The following is a 23712-nucleotide window of genomic DNA, read 5'->3' on the forward strand; positions in this document are numbered from 1 at the left end:
ATGTAATTAACATTTGCATATAAAACGCCATTTAGAATTGAAACCCGCGGCACCTATAACAGTCAACGATATTATTTCATTAGGACTCGATTTTCGCCGGTTTCTTCTAAGAAAACCCTGCTCAGCTTTATCGCTAAGTTTTTTTATTACTCTCCTGTCAGGATGGCGTCGGTCTGGAAATCTGTCAGCATAAAGCCATTCTGCTGCTGAGTAATTATTTCTGGCCTCACCCAAAATGCGGATTATATTCACAATTTTATTTGGTAGATAACCAGCCATATTTTAAAAATAAAAAAGACTTGACAAAATATTGAAAGTTCTTGTTTTACCAAGAAAAAGTCAATGGATGCAATATCCGTCTGCCGTTTGTACTAATCGGTTAGGTATGCCTGCTGTTACGTCAGAAATAGAAATATTCTTTAAAGGAGAATTACCGCTTCTCGGTGGTTAAGGAAATAGTTTGAGAGCAGGTAAAGAGTTAGAAGAAAGAGAGATGGACGCAACTACCGATCCTTGCGTGACGCGTGTGGTTCAGCGCTACGCGTATAAAGCGCTAGGAATAGATTTAAACGACAGAAGGTTTGAATTAGCGCGATTCTTGTTCTTTTGAGGGAAAGAATTTTACTTCTTGTTCCCTAGGGTAAGAACCGGAGGTGGTTTCGCAACAAATGGATTTCAAAGGTTTATTTAAGAAATGCAGAAATTTGGGTTTGCAACTTTTAAATTAAACATTTATTATAACGAACTAATACAAAAAATGAAAACAAAGAGAATAGGAAATTAGAAAAAATATTAATTATTTTTAATTTTTAAATGAAATAGATAATTTTATCAATTTATGTGAATAACATTACAAAGCGCGAATATGAAATAACAAACAACAGTCAACCATAAATGTAAGAATAAAAATATATGCATATACGGTAAACAAAATATATACAAAGGGAACGAAGAGAGTTAGTATTTTAATCTAACTCGATCTCAATGATCTCGGAGATCTTGGCCGTCGTCCTCGGAAAGACCCGATCAATTAACCTGATCGGAGCAAGAAAAGGGTGTTCCACCCCGGGATAAAAAACGAGGATATTCTGATCAGGAGATGCCATGCTGGCCTCTCTCCTGATCTCCTCAGGATCGAAATAGTCAGGGCCTATGGTGAAGACCCTTTCCGGGACAGGATCCGTCCACGAAGTGCAAGTCCTCCGGAGGAGCTCAAGGAGAGGATCAACGATCACTCTCGGTTCCTCTTGCCCTCCGAGGAACTCCACACTTGGGGCGGGGGAAGGAGAATGTTCCGGGCCGTCCGGCCCTTGCCAAAAGACGGTATCGTCCTCAGTGAAGGAGCCGACCTCCTCGGGTTCCCCAGGATGTAGTATCGGAGACGGGATGGGAGAGGAGCATGCTCTAGGAGCAGCTCCAGGAGAGTGATCGGTAGAATTCACGGAAAAATCGGGAGAAAAGGAGGGAGAAGTAGGACGGAACTGCTCCGACTCAGGCTCAGATTCGCTCGAAGAGGCATTTACAGGTGTCGGACTCGGAAGATGGGCCAGTTCCGCGGTATTGTTTCTGTCTTGGGAAACTTCTTCCGGAGTCGGTGAATTCGGGGGAGCGGGTGGTTGAGGAGACCATGACCGCTTTCCTCTTCTACGGGGAGGGTCGGTTTTTATCTCCCCTGGCGCCGCCGCGAACAAGTACTGGATGAAAAAACTTTGGACTAGACTCCTCAGATTCCGTAATTGCCGATTACAGCGAGCCCGACTTTTCTTAATAGTTCTAATATTCGATGACTCCACTAAAAAGAAATCATTTTAATGAATTAAATTAATAAATAAATTATTGAGAGAAAAAATGCCAGAGCATTACGTCTCATAGCTTCTTTCGAATCTTTCCGTTGTCACTTTAAAGATTCTCAGAGTTCCTCTAACCAGATGGAGTCTTACTCAAGTCAAGGTTTTGATAGTCACCATTTATTGGCAGCATATCGCAACCCCCGACAAAAGGAAGCTCACTAGGGGGGTCGAGTTACTGGAGAACTGGGAGGATTTAAGAGAGATAGCGAAATTATAAGATATGAACGGCACCCTGACCATTCCCTCAATTTTCATTTTATATATATATATATTTATATATAAATAAAATAATTAAAAAAAACTATTTTAGTGGAACCGTTTCAATATTAACGGAAAGATAAGGATAAAATAAATGATGACACTTACTACTTGATGGCTTCAAGTTCCCTCGGATGATTCCTTGAGAGGTTCCTTTTATTTCGCCCACACAAGTTAATCACAAAAACACTATTCGTAAAAATTTCGAGAGTAACTTAAAACTTTAAAAAATTATTTTTCTTCCAGAATTTCCTTTGTCTACCGCCAGACATTTGTTGTTAATTTAAGACATTCCAAGTCCTTCTAAGCTATTAATGTTTTTTTATATATTTTGACAAGTCCCAGTGTTTCAATTTTTTATCGACATCTGTTGCACAATTGTTACAAGTTCCTTTTTTTTATTTATACATCTGGCGATTCAAGATATTCTGTCAGTAGAAATTATTTTTCTGGACGCTTAGAACCCCCTCCTTTGATACTAATACATTCGGTATACTTCTCTTTATCTACTTTATTAACCATGTGTCGGAAAAAGGAGATGTGGAGTTTACAGGACGTAACACCTGCAATGACTGACAAGTGTTGGAAGATTTGGTCATTTGCTCGTACGCCTAACATTAATCTATGCTAAAAATTGACACTAACAATCAATAAACGTTTACAAGACAAGTTACACTCCGAGATTGATCCAGTTTGTTACAGAGATAGTTACAGTTTGGATTGCAGCATACCTAACTAAAAAATTATTTTGAGGAAATAACATGACATTTTTCGGAAAAATGTTTCAGACAGAAGTTACATATTTTTCGATGAAAAATAAGAATCTGCAATAACAAGTTGGGGTTTCCATTTAAGAATTTAAAGTTCACTTTTAAATGACCTACAAATTCGACCTCAAAGTCAAAAACGAGATTACCATCGGTTGTTCCTTTTTAAACCAATTAACTTTTGTCTAAAACATTTTTCCCTAAAACCAAAAATAAGGGAAATATTTGGGGTGAACAGTTAAAACAGGACACCCTGTATATACAGGGTGTTCCGTAAGTCGAGGTTAATCGCTCGGGAGATGAAAGAGAAACCAAAAACAAGAAAAAAAGTTAATATAAACGCAGGTACAAAAAGGCGTTGTTTTTAAGTTATCGCTAGTTTTAAATCGTGCGCGCGCGCGCGTGTGTATGGATCTTAAAATTATATAAGGTGTTCGAATTGACCTCTTTCTACATTAATGCATGCTTTAAGTCTTCTTTCTAAGGAGTCCCGAATTCTTTGTAGCACTTCGGGACTTTTTCTAATGTTTCTAAATCCATTAGTTATTCTTTGTTTAAGTTCATGGACGTTATTAACTGGTCGTTTATAAACAAAAGATTTCAGATAACCCCAAAGATAGAAATCATACGGGTTGAGATCGGTTGACCTAGGAGACCATCGTACAGGTCCTCCATGCTTTATCCATCGTCGACCGAATTTGCGTTCCAATTCTTGTCTAGCAATCAAACTGAAATATGCAGGTGCACCATCGTACACGGACCACCAGAGATAGCGTTCGGCGGTACGCTAGTCTCTCCGATCTGAGGCGACGGCGGTATAAGTGCGTTAGCGCGTCACGCTTCACACAATGAAGCATGCACGTGTGCCGCGGAGCGCCGAGGAGATTGAGAGGACGGGGGAAAATGTAGTGGGGCGCGATTTGATGCTCCATCCTTTAGAGAACCGCGTGATGGAGAGAGAACGCTATAGGTTATGCACGGGATAAAGCGGTATACAATATCGCTCTCGCTCGCACGCGTTTGTTTAGATGCGAGCGTTAAGGACAAACATATATGCTGCTCGAACGCTAGCGTTTCGTCTGTTCTTTCCGCATACACCACGTGCTGTCTGTTCTTTCCGTATACACCGCGAACAATAATATATTCACGTGCACCGCGCACCGACATAGCGTTTAAATGTAATGAAGTAAGAGTCATTTAGTAATGACATATTTTGAAAGAAAATATGTTTTTTATTTACTTAAACTAAAATTAAAATTAAAATAATTTTAAAATGTTTAACATAAAATTAATTTTGTTACATTTTATTTTTGTATTTAATGTATTAAGATTTAAGATGATTTATCATCAATTTAAAGTAAAATTAATAATTTATATATTAAAATGGCCATGTAATAATACTGACGGTACTGTCTTGAGAAAAACTAAAAAGCAGTACTTACACAAATTCGCTCAACTGTTTCTTGAATTTGTGTGTGTGCTGCTTCGCGATTTTCAATTGTTAAACATGCTACGATTGTTTGTCACTTTTCGTGGTTTTGCGAAGCGAAGCGGATGCGAAGTGATTATTGTAACAGTGAATTATAGTAGTAACGAAATGGCTCCAATCTTGTGCTCAGAAATTCGAGGGCGAATTGTCGGACAGTAGCAGGCGGGAAGATCGGTAGCAGAAATTGCTGCTGATATTCCTTGCTCTGAACCTACTGTACGACGATGGATACGACGATTTACTGAAGACGGGGATCATGCTTTGCATGATCATCGTAAAAAAAATCGTCGTCCTCGGATTACTACAGCAGAAGAGGACGAGACCATCGTCGCTCGCGTTGTGGATCGTCCTTTTGGCACCGTCCAAGAGGCGATCAACGCAGCGGAAGTTCCAGTGTCCGCGAGTACCGCCCGGCGACGTTTAAACGAAGCCGGGCTATACTGCTATCGTCCCGCCCACAAAATTCCGTTGACTCCTGGTCATCAGGAGCAACAGATCGCGTTCGCGTTAGAGAATTTAGCGACGAGCCGTGCGGAGTGGGAATCCATAATATGGACCGATGAAAAGGTCTTCGTATCGTGTGATGACCACAGGCCACACGTATGGCGTCCAAAAGAGCAACGGTTGAACCTGAATCACGTTGTGCCTCTCTACAGAAGTGGAAGGAAATCGTGTGCGATGTGGGGATGGGTATCCGGTACTGCAATCGGAGAATTGGTACACATTCCTGAGAGAATGAACTCGACAGTGTATATTCGCATACTGGAAGAAGTTCTTCTTCCTTCAGTACGCGCAATATACTCTGAAGAGGATATGCCAATTATCCGATTAGTGCAGAATAATTCCGCTGTCCATACGTCACGTGAAACACAAGCGTGGTTCCGGGACCATCCCGAGATTCTTTTGATCGATACTGGCCAGCTCGTTCGCCCGATTTGAATTTAATAGAGAACGTTTGGGCGCAAATGGTTCAGCGCCCATGGGAACCACGAAGGGATAGGACGATAGCAGCATTGGTCGACCATGCGAAGGAAGTTTGGGAAGGACTTCGGTTCCAACCAGACTTTCTCGCAAACTTGATTGATTCGATTCCTAATCGTCTCAATCAAGTAATCGACCGGTCCGGATACTGGACAGATTATTGAGGTCTTCCTCCGCAGCTTCGCCCACAAACGGCCCTTTTCAGGGCCGACAAATATTTACGATTGATCGGCCTACTTAGGGGATATCAAATTGTCTTTCTCAAGACATAAAAAATTCAAACTGTCTTTTTTAAGACAACATTAAAAGTATTACTTGTCTTTTTCAAGACAGCAACCGAAATTATAAATTGTCTTTTTCAAGACAAGATTGAATTAAAAATATTAATTTTATTAATAAAACATATTTCTTTTCAGGAATAAGATTCTAAAAATTTGTTATATCGGCGCTTCGCGGCTTCGCGGCACACGTGCGCGCACGCCGCCGTCGGCGCAGACCGGAGAGACTAGTGTACCGCCGAACGCTATCTCTGGTGGCCCGTGTACATAAACCACATATTATGTCGTATGTTCAAAAAGACGACGACGTTTTCTTTAATCTGTTTTCAAAAATGTGGTCCAACAAGTTGTTACGTCTCCGACTCCGCGTCTCTTTTTTCGACGTATATTAAAATTTTAGTTAAGGGAAGGTAGACCGTAGTCCATTGTAATAAAAAAAGGAACTTCAGAGCCTTTCAGAAAATAATTCCACAGACGTCCACATATTCCGGGACAATTTGTTGCGTGAAAGCATAAAAAACATGCAACAAATTGCAAACGGGCGCCAACGGATGTCAGACAAAGAATTTGTCTAGACATAACACAAAAAAATCAAAATTTAGGATCTCATAAATATTTCAACTTTGATAACCTGTCTGTCATAGGAAAAGAAAAATAACTTTTTCTTAAAATTGTAATTGCGTACCGATCCCGAGCTTTAAAAAAACCAAGGGCGCGAGAGACCCGAAATTACCGGAGTATGTGACGCAGGCAAAGGCAATAAACCCAGGTAACCATATGTCATATGGAAAGTAAGAGTTACCTTACCATCTCTCGATGGAAATGATAGAAAAATTCTGGAAGGCTCGGAAGGGGTAACTCATTGAAGCGGGGGTGCTTCGTAGGCATATTACTTCCTTAAAACCAATGGATTTCGGGAACTCCTCACCAAAATCTAGAAACTAAGGGCGAAAACTTAAAATAGAGAAGGGATGAAGTGCGAATGCCCAATAATTTTGAGATAGGAAAAGTGGAGGAATAAGCTCTGCAAATGAGAGATTAGAATCTCAGAAAAATGAAAATTCGGGAAGAGTCCTCCCCTTTTCCGAGCTTATAAAATCTTGTGCTCAGGCTGAGCACGCTCTCTTGCATCTCAGCTACAACCGCATTAGTTTACTTAAAACCTTACGTGAGTGCCTTGAGTGTGCAAGCCAATCCGAATCTATCAAAGAAGCAGTTTGAAGATCTCCAACAAAGTAAGTTCCAACGATTTAATATGTATCTGGGCGAAAAACACGATTCCACTAAATATATTTATCTTAATTAATTGTTTTCAAGTGTTGTCTGAGAGAAAGAAATGTCCGAGTCGAGGCTCCGCGGTTTTGATTTTGTTCTGATTGTTCCTGTGATCTGTTAAATGTGTGAGAATATTTGCTCCCGAACATCGGTTGAGACATGCTGTCGAATACCTAGCGATTTTCTGTGGTTAACGCCGCGAAATATTGCTGGAACTTTGGCGACTGTTCTCGGCTAAAGAATCGGCAAGCGACTCTCGCCAAAGATAGATTATGCGGAAACTCTCATGGGCGGATCGAGACCTTCGGAATTCGTCGGTGACGAATCTCCTTCACTCCATTGTTATTAAAAACTTTCCAAAAATTCAATTCAGATTTAATTAAAATCAATTAATATTTTTAGTGGAATCTCACAATAAGAAAACGTTGAAGAAGAGTCGGGCGCGGCGGAATAAGCAGATCAAAAATTTGAGGGAGCTAGTCCGCCGCTTCTTCATACAATATCTTCTCGCGGCGGCACCAAGTGAGAAGGTTTTCGTGTCTCCCGCGCGCCACGAGGAAAGACCTTGGTCTCCTCGTCCGGGCCCTCCGCCACCATCTCCTATCCACGGCGATCCGGAACCGTTATTCGGCTATTTCCCGGAAGAAGAGGAGTGCCGAGACAACTCTATTACGAATCCTTCCGACGAGCGCAATCTTTCATCTCAGTCCACAGAGCCGGGATCGGAACTATTCCGCCCCACGACTCCTTCTTATACCCCGAATTCTTCCCTCGTCTCCGAGCCACGGTTTCCCGGAGATGAGCCAAGAGCCTGCTCCTCTCCTCTTTCACCACCTCCTTTTCCCTTCGAACCTGAGGAAGCCGACTCTCTGGGTGAAGATGACTCTATCTCTCTCCCAGGAGTAGACTTCCCGATCAACCCCATCTCCAGTCCCGAGTATAGAGATCCTCGAGGAGCTGCCAGAGCCGAGAGAGGTTATAGATCCCCTCCTGGAGCTCCTCCGCAGGGCCTGTACTCCGTGGACAGATCCTGTCCCGGAAAGGGCCTTCTCCATCGGCCCTGACCACTTCGAGCCAGAGGAGATCAGGATTCAGGCAGCTCGGTCTGATCCTGATTCTCATTTTTTCATTTACTATCCCGGGGTGGAATTTCCTTTCCTGGCTCCGATGCGATTAATAGACCTGGTTTTCCCGAGATCCACGGCGAGGGTGGTGGAAATCGAGGAGGTCACTCTAGACTAATAATTGTACACACGCACACGCTTACACTCATGTAAATACTGTAAATACTCAACTCCGCCATGTTAAAATTATATCTGTTCATTCGCCTACTACCGTTTTCTTATTATTTGATTTGTTCAGTAAAAACTTTCACTTTATTCTTATATTTTAAACGAGCTGTATGAATTTTCTAAATTGTTTATTTGTCATGTATGGATTACTTTTGATTTTGTAATTAGAGTCATTTGTTTTTTTTATTAAATTGTTAATTTAGTGTTATTAAAATCGTGACTTAATTATTTTATCATTGCCCTAAACTATCCTGTCTAAGCGATCAATCACGCCCGGTTCTATCCCAAAGAATAAGGATTCATTTCCTTTCTTTAAAAAAGAACCACTTACGCGCTCAATTGAAATCCGAATAATAATCTGCGCGTAAAATCGTGTAGATTCGAATTTCGAATTACACATAAATTCGGTGGTACGTCACCTTCCTACCTTACCGGCAAAGTCCATCCCGAGGAATTCCTTCCAATTAATTAATTAAACAAAATTAACCTTTCTGACGTAACAAAGTGAATTGTTAATTATTTCTCCCCAAACCAAACAACTGAACTGTCGTTGATGTTTTTTTTTTAATTGTTTGGGGATTTGCTTTCATCCATTTATGTGTATTATGAAAATTTGTAATACCGTTTCTATCGAATGCTGCTTCATCTGTAAAAAGAATTATTTCACTGAAATTAGGCATTTGTTTTCATTTATTCACGAACTATTGAGAGAAAATGATACGTGGACCATAATCGTTTTCAGTAATTCCTTGAACACGTTGTACATGATAGGGATACAAGGAATTTCTATTAAAAGATTTCTATATTGTAGTTGTTGGCAGACCTAATACTCCTGAGATGCTTTTGATACTAGTAGAAGGGTCAACCCGGAATGCGTTCAAAATTTTTTCTTCTGTGTTAGCGTTGATTCGAGGCCTACCTTCTTTTCGACGCTGTGTTAACGGCCCAGTTTCTCGCAACGTTCTATCAATATTTTGAAAAGATCGTCGGTTCGGTGCGCATCGCCGAGGAAATTTTTCAATATTCAACCTTCTTGCTTTTGTAGCATTACCTTGAGCAAGACCATACATTAAATGCATGTCAACTAATTCGGTAACGGTTGAACAATCCATTACAGATAATTAAATTTTAATTTTATCAAACTTTCTTTCTCCGTGAACAAATTCTTATTGTGAAGCGATAGAACTTTACTCAAATTTCTTTTGTTGTGGCTGATAAATACAATGTGCTCACGTTCCTAGTCGAACAATCAATATCTAAGCGCTTGTTCGAGTTCACGAGGTATTGTACAAGATTTATTATGATTTCTTGCGCGTGCCGCAAGCTTCATTTGTGCAACCACTGTTGGTTATATTATTCCTCGGCGACCTTGAATTCCACGGTTTATTGTCTGTGCATAAGGTAAATGAGTTGTGGTTGATTATTGTGTGGGTGTTGCTGTTATATTGTATATTTCAAACATCTTGTATAATTTTTAGATTCATACACGCGCGCGCGCGCGACCGACTTAAAGCTGGCGATAACTTGGAAACGAGGCATTTTTGTACTTATGTTTATATTAACTTTTTTTCTTGTTTTTGGTTTCTCTTTCATCTTCCGAGCGATTGACCTTGACTTACGGAACACCCTGTATAAATATATATACAGGGTGTTTGAAATAAGGTTTCCTTCCCGGTAACTGTAGATAGATATCGGGAATACAAATCAAAAAATCATATATCATTTAGTAAAACTCGTAACCGTTACCAAGTAAGAAATTACTGAATTTTGACGAATTAGCGCGAAGCACATAATAAGTCGGGCGCGGCAGGTGAGAGCGGGTGGGCCTTAGGAAGAGAACGGGGGTGAAACGCCGCGCGACAATTGTGGGGTGGGGGTGGGAGGAGTCAACGCGTGGTGTGATAGATAATTGTCGCGCGGCGTTTCACCCCCGTTCTCTCCCTAAAGCCCACTCGCTCTCATCTGCCGCGCCCGACTTATTATGTGCTCCGCGCTAATTCGTCAAAATTCAGTAATTTCTTACTCGGTAACGGTTACGAATTTTACTAAATGATATCTGACTTTTCGATTTGTATTCCCGATATCTATCTTCAGTTACCGGGAAGGAAACCTTATTTCAAACACCCTGTATATATATACAAGGTGTCCGGTTCGTTTTGTCACTCCCGAAATTTTGGGGTAGACAAGAATATTTTGAGACGAAAAGTTTTATACAATTATGCAAAATTCGTAACCGTTGATTTTATAAAAATTATTATGTCTCGGCGAATGAACGCTAAGAAATCTAAGAGCTGGGCGCGGCGATGGCATTGTTTCGTTTTCTGCAGAAAGTAGCCGAGTCGAATAATACTGATTGGCGAGCGGGTTCGGCGAATGAGCTCTAAGTAACTTAGGAGCCGGCCGCGGCCGCGGCGGCGACGGTGTTTTTAAAGATATAATCTGAGTCAACTTAGAAAGAAACAATCACGTATTGAAGTCTTTGCGGCAAAGATGAAACGAATGCGCTCGCGATCATATGATACCGTGCCGACAAACAATTAAATGTTTCCGCGCTTCCGAAAGCACGATATTAACATTAACATATTATGCTGTCTTTAGGATTTCGGACATCAAATAAAACGTACTTTTAATATTAGGAAATTATTAATATTAAGATGTGCTATCATTTCCTCACTACTTAGCGGTAGATAGCATAGTGCGTTTTTTTATCGTGGTATCCCCGGTAGGCCTAATCCACTGTCATTGTTTAATTTAAAAATTGTTCAAAGTGCCCTCCTCTTTGTTGCACGCAGAGTCGGGCCCTTCGAACAACGTCTTGCGTCGCTTGATGGGCCATATGCGGCGTAATGGTAGCGAAGGCCGCAGCGATGGCCTCGCATACCTCGTTTACAGTGCCGTTTCGCTGAGGCTCGACTAAGTTTTTTATGTGTTCTCATAAAAAATAGTCCAGCGGAGTCAAATCTGGCGATCGTGGTGGTCAAATAATTGGACCACCACGACCGATCCACTTGTCGCAAAAGCGTGCGTCTAAAAGTCGGCGTACTCTTCGACTCCAATGAGCCGGTGCCCCGTCGTGCTGGTAAATCATGTTTCTCCTTGTTGTTAGCGGAATATTTTCAAGAAGACCAGGGAGCTCGGTGTCCAAAAAATATTCATAAAATTCGCCGGTTAAACGTGGCGGAAGAAAATATGGACCAATCTAATACAAATAAAAAAAAATTTTTGTTACAGAGTATTTAATAAAATAATTGTTTTTTTACGTTTGTACTTGCCACATGATTATCGATGAGTCCCGCCCATACATTTATGGACCATCGATATTGAAAAGCTCCCTGTCTAATAACATGAGGATTTTCATCCGACCAGTAAAGGCGGTTCCTTAAATTAATTACGCCGTTTGGCGTAAACGTCGACTCGTCAGTCCAGAAGATAGAGTCTGGAAAAGATGCGTCTCTCCTGCTCTGTGCGAGAAACCCTGCAGTACGAACATTTTTTGATAATTATTATTCCCTCAAATATTACAAATATAACAATCTTTATTCTTTTCTTCGTGCGGTGTTTAATTATATTTGTCGGCGGTCGAGTTACGGGTTGCTAGCTCGTAACTTAATGACTTGCACGTGCATTTTATATTATTTACTTTAGTCTTGTCAACGAAGTTGCAGAAGAAAATGGCCGAATGCCCTACTGCCTTTTGTTGATAGTGCGTGATGTCGAAAAGACTGACAAGACTGCATCGTAGGCTCAGCAGATTCTAACGATTTGGCAATTTGCTGAGTTTTTCGTAAAAATTTAGCGCACGCGGTGGTCAATGACCTGCGTGGCGTAGCGGGTTACAACAATATATAATTTTAATAAATATATATTTAAAAAGTGTTGACTCAGTCAGTTATCTTCGCCAGCTTACCCGACAAAGAGGGTGATGCACCTTTGCTAAAGCCATACATGTGGGTGCTGTATCCAGAATCATTATGTGTATCGTGCAGAGGTAATGTTGGATTGTACACAGGATTGCGTTATCTGTACGGCATTCTCGCAATACTGTCATAAGGTACATCTTTGGAGATAACTTTTCTATCATTCATCTCTTTGTTTGTTTTCGATTGTTCGACGTCGTCTTCTCTTTTGCTGCTCTTGCTTTCGTTATCTGCGACATTTTATTATCTGATAATATCGATTAGGATAGATTATTCGAATCAATATATGTAAAGTTGACATTTTACAATAGTCAATATTTTAATCCAATTAAAGTGGGCAATTTTTTTTTCTCGCAATTGTACTAAACTACATTAATTTCTACGATCTCATTTTATCAAGAGGCACGGTAGTGCCTCGCGCCAAGTATAGGCGCAGCGAGGCACTATCGTGCCTCTATTACGCGAGACGACGTTTTGAGAAATCCGTAGATTACCGGATCTCAATAACGGCTTAACCAATCGCTTTCTTAATAGGCATATTGCATTGATTATGGTCGACTTATATAATAAAAGTCTTTTTATTATTTCGCTGCGTGGTCTATAAATAAAGATATCGCGATTATAATTTTGGTTACAAGAGTAAAATTATTAAGATTCTCCGTCGTCATTTTTACGTCTCAAAAAATGTCCCTTTCGTTTTCGCGTCGCTAGATGGTGCGGATTAATTTATCGACAGTTTGATAATATTATCGACTTTGTTGATTGACGTGTGAGGTTAGTGATCCGCAGTGATCCGTTAATTAAGGTAAGTGTGACTAATATTATTTAAATGTTATTTATAGTATATATATTATATTATATCAAATATAATTTAAATGTTATTATTAATAATCTTATATTTCAGAGATGGCTCAAATTCTTAAAGAAGGTAAAAATTAATGGTTAAATAGCGAGGTAATTATCAAAAATTTGTTTGTCAAATCTGTAACAAAATATATTTTATGATTAGGTTTCTTGTCTGATGGCTGCGTTTCGAAAAGGTCATATTAAGGTATTGAAATGGATGGATGGTAAATCACGTAACGCAATTTCCAAGTGATCAAGAAATGACAAGATCTTGATAGCGTTACCAGTGCAGGATCGGTATCAACAACTTCGATTACAACCACTAGGACATCCACCAATATTAATTCCGATTGAAAATTGAAAGGTCAATTAGTTTTTGAAACTTCCTTGAGGCATCCTGCTGATAGAGAAGATTTTGAAGCGACTGGTAATGAAACTTATGTTCCTGGCTAAGGAAAAAAGTCTTATAATAATCAATACGATGGAGATACTTTAAACACATCATCGAAAACGAGTAATACCAGCCCCAAACAAAGTATCGATTGCATATCGAATGTAATTTATGATTTTCAGTAATGTAACGTTAACGTATATTAATACGCAAAGATAATAATACTTTGGCATTTTCAGAGCTGCACAGTGCAAAGGAAGATTAATTACGGCGCATTGCTGGGATGTGGAAGAACCCAGATTATTAGTATGTCGAGCTCAACGATTAGAAAGTCATGATTCTAAAAGCTTTATTAAAGAAAATGATCAGGTAATATCTACTAATTTGTTTATAGTTACATTTTGAATTTATCTGTACATATATTCTATAGTGACTACATTTAATAAATAATTTTTTTTTTTGCAGATTGCACAAGCTTCTGTAGTATTAGTATCATTATTCGTGACATCAGATCATGGCATTGTCATACAGGACGTGAAACCAATCGCTGACGAAAATTGCCGATTGCTAGGTGTACATTCACCACATATTGTTATTTTAAATTCGGAAAAAAGCGTGGATAAAAGTAGCAAGATAGTGCAGTTATTAATGAGAGACTTCGAAGAACTCGGTGAATGTGACTCTGTTACCAGAAAAGCAGTAATGGACTTTAGTTTTCATATTAGCGTGGCGAATATGGAAGAAGCTTTTAAAGCTATTAAATCTATAAAGAATGAGGCTGTCTGGAAAAGTTTGGCTAAAATGTGTGTGAAAACGAAGCAGTTGAACATGGCTCTTCTTTGCCTCGGTCATATGAAACAGGCTAATGCCGCACGTGCTTTACGTGAAGCAATGCAAGATGATACATTAAATTTGGAAGCACAAGTAGGAATTTTAGCCGTCGAACTTGGTTTACATGTAAGTGTTTATTTAATGTGTAGTCACGAAAACAATCGGAGATTATTCACGATACTTGATATTAAAATTAGAGGAAAGATTAAGACCGTATAACGTTTTTTATTAAATTGCAGACCGATGCTGAACGTCTATTCCGGGAAGCAAAACGTCTCGATTTACTTGGACGGCTGTACGAGGCGCGAAATAAATTTAAGGAGGCGATTCAATTAGGTAATAATGAAAACAAAATCCGTGAAAAAACAAGCTATTACAATTACGCTCGTGCATTGGAGCAGCAAGGTAAAGTAGCGGAGGCTATTGATATGTATACGAAAGCCGATTGCCACCGGTTTGAAGTTCCCAGAATGCTTTTAATGAGACCTCGAGAGTTACTCACATATCTGAACAGTTCAGAAGAATCGTAAGTTACATCATTTAATAATACTAATCAAATATGTCGATCAAAAAATCGTTATAATACAAAGTGTTTCTTTTACTGTAAAATATTTTATATAATACGATTGATGTTGTCATAGGGAAATTAAAAATTGGCACGCTCAATATACTGAGTCAACCGGTGATATGGAGACTGCTCTACATCTTTACGAGCAAGCGAAGGATACTCTGTCAATGACGAGACTGCTCTGCTACTTCGGAAGAGACGATGAAGTATGTGAATTAGTAACTAGAACAAATCACGCCGCAGCAGCATATCATCTAGCTGCACATTACGAATCGAAAAATAACGTGATGCAAGCAATTCATTTTTATACGGTCGCCAAAGCTTATACCAATGCGATACGTCTATGTAAGGTAAGACGTTTAATTTTTTTAAAAAACTGATTCTTTATATCTTGTTTAATTATCCCATTTCGATTTACTTGACAAGAGTTTTTACGATATTTGTTATTCGCAGGAACATTTTATGCGGGAAGAATTGTGGCCATTAGCTATACTGGCGTCACGGCACTCACAGATAGACGTTGCTAAATTTTACGAAGACAATAATCAACCGGATCGCGCAGTACTGCTGTATCATAAAGCCGGTCTCTTACACAAAGCCTTGGACGTCGCATTCAGAACACAGCAATACAGTGCGTTGCAATTGATTATTACAGATGTAAATGCAGATTCTGATCCGGCACTGATTCGTAAGTGTGCCGATTATTTTATGCAAAATGACCAGATCGACAAAGCAGTGGATTTACTTGCAACTGGCAGAGATTATATGGCGGCCTTAAATCTAATCCAGCAACATAACGTTGTGTTGAATGAAGAACTCGCGGACAAACTGACGATTGAAAAAGTGAGCAACGATAACACGGATCGCGAGCGTATGAGAATTTCTACACTTGAAAAAATCGCGGAGATCGCCTTTGATCAGGGGAACTATCATCTTGCGACTAAGAAATTTACGCAGGCCGGTAACAAACTACGTGCTATGAAAGCGTTGCTTAAGTCTGGAGACACCGAAAAGATCTGTTTCTTCGCGCAGGTCTCAAGAAATCGCGAAATTTACATTATGGCAGGCAATTACTTACAATCTTTGGATTGGCAAAACCAACCAGAAATTTTACAGAACATAATTAATTTCTACTCCAAGGGTAAAGCTATGGATCTGTTGGCAAATTTTTATGTGGCATGCGCGCAAGTGGAAATCGACGAGTTTCAGAATTACGAAAAAGCATTAGACGCTCTGAATCAAGCGAGCAGATGTTTGTCTAAAGTAATGACACCGCGAGATCCAGATATTCACAGTCGGGCAGTGGAGTTAGTGAACAATAGAATGTCAGCAATCAAACGCTATTTAGATATTAAAAGGTAAATTTTAAAAATTAGTATTAAATTTGGGATAATAACAATGGCAATGTGAAAGTGTTTGCGAAGAATTAAATAAAATATTTAAATAGAATATATTTTTATTCAGTCGATATTTATAAATTTTAAACAAAGTAAAAAGTGAAACAGTTAATTTAATTATGAATGTCTTGTATCTTTAGCGTATCCTTCGTATTATATTAATTTTTATTTAACAGTTTATATAAATTTTGTTTTTACATTAATTGTATTTTAATTATATATAATCTATGCATCTCAAGTATTTTTTTCTTTCAACAGATTGTTCGATAGAAATGAAACGGAGACTGCAATGCAACAAGTTCGTCATTTACTCGATTCTCAAGGCTCCAATTTAGAACAATCGGTACGTCGTGGCGATCTATTCGCGACGATCACACAACATTACGCCAATATAGGCGATACTGAAAAAGCTTGTGCAACAATTGAAGAGTTGAAACGCTTAGTACCGGGAATTAATTTAACTTATTATTTTAATATAAATCTTTTAGAAGCATTAGGCTATAAAATGAAAGTTCAGCGACAAGATAGTTCTGATAAAGATGATGGAATCGAAGAACTTTTGGGAGAATATATTTTTATTCAGTCGATATACAGTGATAATTTACATTTATGATTTTAGTAAAAATATAAGTTTTGGTTATGGACCGTGGCGCCGGCGCCGTGGCCACGCCCACGACCACGTCCGCGACCGCGACCACGGCCCCGGCCCCTATTTCTTCCTCCTTTATGCCAACGTGGTGCTGTAAATAAAAATGAAATAAAATAAAATATTAAAATATTATTAAAAAATAAAATAAAATATTAATTATTAATATGATGTTAATTTTTGTTGTTACTTACGTTTTTTCACCATCTCTTCTAGTTCTTTTATTCTTTTTAATAAATCTTCTTTCGTTGGCTCGGCCGGTGCGGGCTCTTCGAGCACCGCGTGATGTCCGGTTTCGTCACGCCTTACGACAATTAATTTTGGCTGTTGTGCAGCCGTCTTCTTGGGACGAGAAGAGGGCTGCTGTTGGGCAGCCGTCTCCTTGTCGCAAGGAGACGGCTGACGCTCATTTTCGATTTCCATCATACTGAAAAATTAAAAAATATATATATATATGTGTGTGTGTGTGTGTGTATGTGTGTATGTATGTGTATTAATTATTAAGTTGTAATTTACTTACTTGTCGAATATGTCGTCGTTCATGTCCATGTTACTTATGAGCGCCATATTGCGTTATGTGGATTTGGAGGGAAGGATAAAAGCCGATCGCGATTTTAGTACGAGTTTTCAATAATTGCGTTAAAATGCGTTTGTAGTTTAGTAATTACGGTGAGTTTCGTAACGTATATTTACATAGTTTGTGACGGCTGTCACTACAATGAGAGTGAAGTATTGTTCGTGTTTTTTGTGAGTTGTGAGATAGATTTGGGTTTAAGATTGTTCGTCGTGCAAGGATTGTTCGTCGTGCAAGGATTGTTCGTCGTGCAAGGACTGTTCGTCGTGCATATAGTGATAACCAGGGTAAGATACGTTTTCGCTTTTTCCTGCAATCTTCGCTTATTTTTTCGCTATGACTGTTATCTCTTCTCGGTTGCTTTCTTGTACTTTTCTCGGTTCTGCTTGGTTGAATCAGCAAAAAAACGCGATTGTAGCATGTCGATTTTAAATTTACGCAATTAAAGATTCGTTTTTTGTTGTTGATTTATCTATTCTCTATCTTGTTAATTATTTTCTATCGCTTTCTTGTACTTTTCGCGCTTCTGATTGGTTGAATCGCTTTTGATTGGCTGAATTAACTAAAAAATGCGCTTGTAGCATTGCAATTAATGACTATTATCTATTTTCTATCACTTTCTTGTATTTTTCGCGTTTTTGATTGGCTGAATCGCTTCTAATTGGCTGAATTAACCAAAAAACGTGCTTGTAGCATTTCGGTTGTAAATTTACGCAATTAATGATTGTTATGTATTTTCTTTCGTTTCTTGTCGACTGTTATCTATTCTCTATTGCTTTCTTGTACTTTTTGCGCTTCTGATTGGCTGAATCGTTTCTGATTGGCTGAATTAATCAAAAAACGCGGTTGTAGCATTTCGGTTGTAAATTTACGCAATTAATGATTATTATCTATTCTTTATCAGTTTCTTGTATTTTTCGCGCTTCTGATTGGCTGAATAGCTTCTGATTGGCTGAATTAATTAACTAAGAAACGCGCTTGTAGCATTTCGGTTGTAATTAATTACTATTATCTATTTTTTATCATTTCTTGTATTTTTCGCGCTTCTGATTGGCTGAATCGCTTCTGTTTGGCTGAATTAACTAAAAAACGCGCTTGTAGCATTTTGGTTGTAAATTAATGACTATTATCTATTCTTTATCACTTTCTTGTATTTTTCGCGCTCCTGATTGGCTGATTAATGACTATTATCTATTTTCTATCACTTTCTTGTATTTTTTGCGTTTCTGATTGACTGAATTAATCAGAAAACGCGGTTGTAGCATTTTGGTTGTAAATTTACGCAATTAATGATTGTTATGTATTTTCTTTCGTTTCTTGTTGACTGTTATCTATTCTCTATCGCTTTCTTGTACTTTTCGCGCTTCTAATTGGCTGAATCGTTTCTGATTGGCTGATTTAACTAAAAAATGCGCTTGTAGCATTTCGGTTGTAATTAATTACTATTATCTATTTTTTATCATTTCTTGTATTTTTCGCGCTTCTGATTGGCTGAATCGCTTCTGTTTGGCTGAATTAACTAAAAAACGCGCTTGTAGCATTTTGGTTGTAAATTAATGACTATTATCTATTCTTTATCACTTTCTTGTATTTTTCGCGCTCCTGATTGGCTGATTAATGACTATTATCTATTTTCTATCACTTTCTTGTATTTTTTGCGTTTCTGATTGACTGAATTAATCAGAAAACGCGGTTGTAGCATTTTGGTTGTAAATTTACGCAATTTTCGCGCTTCTGATTGGCTGAATCGCTTCTGTTTGGCTGAATTAACTAAAAAACGCGCTTGTAGCATTTTGGTTGTAAATTAATGACTATTATCTATTCTTTATCACTTTCTTGTATTTTTCGCGCTCCTGATTGGCTGATTAATGACTATTATCTATTTTCTATCATTTTCTTGTATTTTTTGCGTTTCTGATTGACTGAATTAATCAGAAATCGCGGTTGTAGCATTTTGGTTGTAAATTTACGCAATTAATGATTGTTATGTATTTTCTTTCGTTTCTTGTTGACTGTTATCTATTCTCTATCGCTTTCTTGTACTTTTCGCGCTTCTAATTGGCTGAATTGTTTCTGATTGGCTGAATTAACTAAAAAACGCGCTTGTAGCATTTCGGTTGTAAATTTACGCAATTAATGATTGTTATGTATTTTCTTTCGTTTCTTGTTGACTGTTATCTATTCTCTATCGCTTTTTTGTACTTTGCGCTTCTGATTGGCTGAATCGCTTTTGATTGGTTGAATTAATCAAAAAACGCGGTTGTAGCATTTTGGTTGTAAATTTACGCAATTAATGATCCGTACGCTCTGTTTTTTTCGCGCTATCTGTTCTCTTTTTTCTGCGCTTTTCTTTTTGTCCGTACCCTTCGTTCTCTTTGTACGCTCTGTTCTTTTCACATGTTTCGATCTTTCCTCTTTATTTATTCTTTCCATACGTTCCGTTCTCTCCACACGTCACGTTTTTTACGTTAGAATGTAATTTCCTTTTCTTTTTTTCAGGTCTATTTGAAGGTCAGGTCGATTTGGAGGATTTTTTTAAATAAAAGCGGTTGTGCGCTTATAATCGTAGGCTGCTGTGCGCTTACATACGTAGGCTGCTGTGCGCTTACATACGTAGGCTGCTGTGCGCTTACATACGTAGGCTGCTGTGCGCTTACATACGTAGGCTGCTGTGCGCTTACATACGTAGGCTGCTGTGCGCTTACATACGTAGGCTGCTGTGCGCTTACATACGTAGGCTGCTGTGCGCTTACATACGTAGGCTGCTGTGCGCTTACATACGTAGGCTGCTGTGCGCTTACATACGTAGGCTGCTGTGCGCCAAAAAATATAGACTGCATTTGCGTCAAAGAGTGTAGGCCACATTTGCGCTAAAGAATATAGGCTGCAGTTGCGCCTAAGAATATAGGCTGCATTTGCGCCAAAGAATATAGGCTGCATTTGTATCCAAGAATATATACTTTATTTGCGCCAAAGAATATAGGCTACTTCTGTGCCAAAACATAGGGTATTTCCGTACTAAAGATTATACGTTGTATCTGCACCAAAGATCATAGTCTGCTTTTGTGCCAAAAAACACAGACCGTTGTGTGCCTGCACAAAACGATTGCTTTGTTGTTTATAAATACAAATTTGTAATATAAACATGTTTTCAAAACAAAAAAAAGTCATTTTACAACTTAAAGAAAAAGATGAAATTACTCGGGGAGATTGGTTAAGTGATGTCCATATGGATCATTTTAACAATCTGTTGGAAAACCATTCAGATTATAAACCTGTTTCAACGTGGCGGATACAATTACCACAAACAATAAATCCTGTCTCTCCGAACAAAAAACATATACAAATATTATATAGTCAACAACATTGGGTATGTAGTTATTACAATACAAAACGTATATTTATTTATGATTCATTAAATTCAAACAATGTACATGAAGATCATTTAATAATGTTATCAAGGTTGTTTCCAACATATGATTTTCAAAAAAAGAATTCAATTATATTTCCTTCTGTTCAGAAACAACCAAATAGTGACGATTGCGGTGTTTTTGCCATAGCTTTCGCCGTGTCGTTATTATTCAATATAAAACCCGAGAAAGTAAAGTATGATTGGAGTAAAATGCGTTCGCATTTATTAAAAATTTTTGAAACTAATATGATAGAGCATTTTCCACAAGATTTGCAATGTGGCGTAACACAGAAAGTGTTACCATTAGCTGTAGTAAGAGCAAAAGAGTTAGACGCAACAAAGAAACGTATAAAACGACAATATGATAAGAAGCAATTACAAAAATTAAATAATATTAATAAAAATAAACAATGTCAGCAAGAAAACAATGTACATGATAATGACCAAGTGAATTATGCAAAAAATTTAAAGAAATGTGCTAAAAAACGCTGTCAAAATTATGAAGATAAAAAAAATAAAGGTGCTGAAAAGCGGCGTAAATATGAAGAAGATTCGGTTAATAATATTGTTAAACAGAGAAAACCATGTGAACATAAGAGAAAAAATAAACGAGCTAAACAGAAAGAAGACTGTGAAAATAGTAACGAATATAAGCTTGCTAAACGGAGAGAAAATTATGCACGAAAAAAAGAAATTTATCGCTTAAAAAAACAATGTCTATACATAAAAAATAAAGAAAAAGAACATTTACGAAAACGAATATTTTATTTTTTCAATTCAGAGCATGTGCAAAAAAAACAAAAAGCGTTCTACAGGTTGCACTCAGAGCGTAAGTGGCTTTATAATAAGCAATACTACCAGAAAAAAATATTAGAGTACACAGTTGCAGTGGAAAAGTGTAATCCTGTCAAAAATATTTTAAAAAAATATGCAAAATTTAGATCCACAAATTATTTAAGAACTCATAATTCTTTTGAGACATATGTGATACATATTTTATACAAACAAGGTATTACTAATAGTAATAAATCTTATATTGAAAAAAGATTGAAAGCAGAACAAATTGTTCGGTGGTGTTTCAATATTAGAGATACTTTTGTTCGTGATATGTATAAAATATTAGCTAAACTCAAAAATAGATCTGAAACTTGTTTGTCTGTTGCTGCAGAATGTATTACAGTTGATGACAAAATAAGTGCATTTTGTGGTATATCTAGACATACAGCTTCGTCTGAAAATTATTTCGTTGATTCGACGTATTGTGATATTAATTCATCCAAAGTTAATGTAACGGAACCTTTAATGTTAAACACGAGAGGACAAATCGTTAATACGTTACCTTTGGTAGAAGCTCGAGCAAAAAAATCGTGGTTATGCGGTACTTTATGTAAAGTTAATGATCCGCTTCTAATCGAACGATATCAAAAATTGTTAGAAGCTATAAATGAATGTACTTTGAGGAAAATTCCGGAACTAATGCAAAGAATTTACGATTGCACTGTAACAATTTTTTACAAAAATTTAGAAAATGCTAAAAAGGGTCACGCACATAGCTGTTACATTAATTTAAATCTTTGTAAAGCTATGTTTATTCCAGTTCAATTATTATCACCGCATTTCCCAAAAGTGAGATATATTAGACGTATGCTTTACCAACTATATAGCTCTTATCAAAAAATGTTACAGTTGGACGAAGCATTAACTTGTGGTGAAGTTGATAAACTACAGGAAATTATACGTTCAGCACAAGAATTAGCGGATATATACAAGCATCAGCAAAGTGATACAATTATGAGTGATGATGATGTTATTTCAAAATATCAAAATGCGTTTAAAGCTTTGAAGAAACGTTCTTTTGATACACCACGATATATTTGTATATCGTGTGAAAGACTTTGTTACAAGAAAAATATTTCAAAAGTTAATAATAATAAAGTTCAAACACGTAGAAGTAATCCAATTTGGAACGATTTAATGGCATATGTAAATCAACAAAAAATTAATCCTGAATACATATGTCATTATTGTGATAAGAAATTTCGTAGCGGACTGTTACCTGCTTATTGTATTCTAAATAATTTATTCGCAAATGATGTACCGGAGTGTATATCTTCTCTTAATGAATTTGAGAAAATACTTATACAGAGAGCTAAAGCTTTTCAGACTGTAGTTAAAATGGGAACAGTTTTTCATAAGGTAATTCCAGAAAGACAAAAAATACAAAAAGTTAAAGGTTCAACTTTTCACTTACCAATTCCTTTAGAAGAAACTTTTAATAAATTATGTTCAAAAATTGATCCAATAAATTTAAATCACGAATTATGTATCTTAGTTAGAAATATTCCAACTAAATCAAAAATTATTTGGGAAGATTTAGTGGATTTAAAAAAAATATATCAAGCTTTAAAATGGTTGAAAGTTCATAACTTTTTATATTCTGGCATTGTACTGCCCATAACACATGTTCAATTAAATTTAGGAAGTCTTAATAACGTAGAATTTCAGGCACAAGAAACAAAAAATGATGCAGAAGCTCCATTTAATGAAGAAAATGTTTTAAATAATTCCAATTTGCAAACGCAAAAGATGACAGATGATGAAGTTCAATTACATCAGCGCAAGGCTATGTTGACTCAAAAAGATGACAATGAGAGTTACTACGAGCAATATACTATATATCCATTATATGAAAAAAAAAAAATAAAACTGCAACTGCTTTGTATCAAATGTTAAAAATTCAAGATGTACCTTTGGATAATCGTGAAAAGAATTTGGATTTGATGTGTTTTCCAGATTTATATCCATTCGGTAAAAATGGACAATATGATGAAAAAAGACCAAACAAACTTGAAGAACATGAATTTATTAAATGTCGTTTGATGTCTAAGCATCCACAATTTAGACTGAATCAACAATACTTATTTTATTTGTTAAATAGAG

At 37.4% G+C, this 23712-nt stretch overlaps 2 protein-coding genes and 1 long non-coding RNA gene across 3 annotated transcripts; 2 read left to right on the top strand and 1 right to left on the bottom strand.

The window, feature by feature from the left end:
• The first annotated feature begins 12535 nt into the window (after nt 1–12535).
• On the top strand, nt 12536–13502 carry LOC139112163 (uncharacterized). The gene is made up of 3 exons (XR_011547337.1): nt 12536–12912; nt 13012–13035; nt 13117–13502. It is a non-coding gene; the product is annotated as an uncharacterized lncRNA (long non-coding RNA).
• A 13-nt stretch (nt 13503–13515) lies between these two features.
• LOC139112137 (intraflagellar transport protein 140 homolog) lies at nt 13516–16753 on the top strand. Its single transcript, XM_070672954.1, has 7 exons — nt 13516–13541; nt 13584–13713; nt 13810–14301; nt 14415–14701; nt 14817–15093; nt 15197–16101; nt 16399–16753. The coding sequence occupies exons 1-7, from the start codon at nt 13516–13518 to the stop codon at nt 16751–16753; spliced, it is 2472 nt and encodes an 823-aa protein (XP_070529055.1).
• Nucleotides 16754–16755: 2 nt separating this feature from the next.
• Nucleotides 16756–17353, bottom strand: LOC139112138 (PHD finger protein rhinoceros-like). Its single transcript, XM_070672955.1, has 3 exons — nt 17307–17353; nt 16981–17213; nt 16756–16880 (listed from the first exon to the last, which is right to left on the bottom strand). The coding sequence occupies exons 1-3, from the start codon at nt 17351–17353 to the stop codon at nt 16756–16758; spliced, it is 405 nt and encodes a 134-aa protein (XP_070529056.1).
• Nucleotides 17354–23712: the final 6359 nt, after the last annotated feature.

The sequence above is a fragment of the Cardiocondyla obscurior genome, linkage group LG27 (assembly GCF_019399895.1).
Source record: "Cardiocondyla obscurior isolate alpha-2009 linkage group LG27, Cobs3.1, whole genome shotgun sequence".
Classification (NCBI taxonomy): Eukaryota; Metazoa; Arthropoda; class Insecta; order Hymenoptera; family Formicidae; genus Cardiocondyla; species Cardiocondyla obscurior.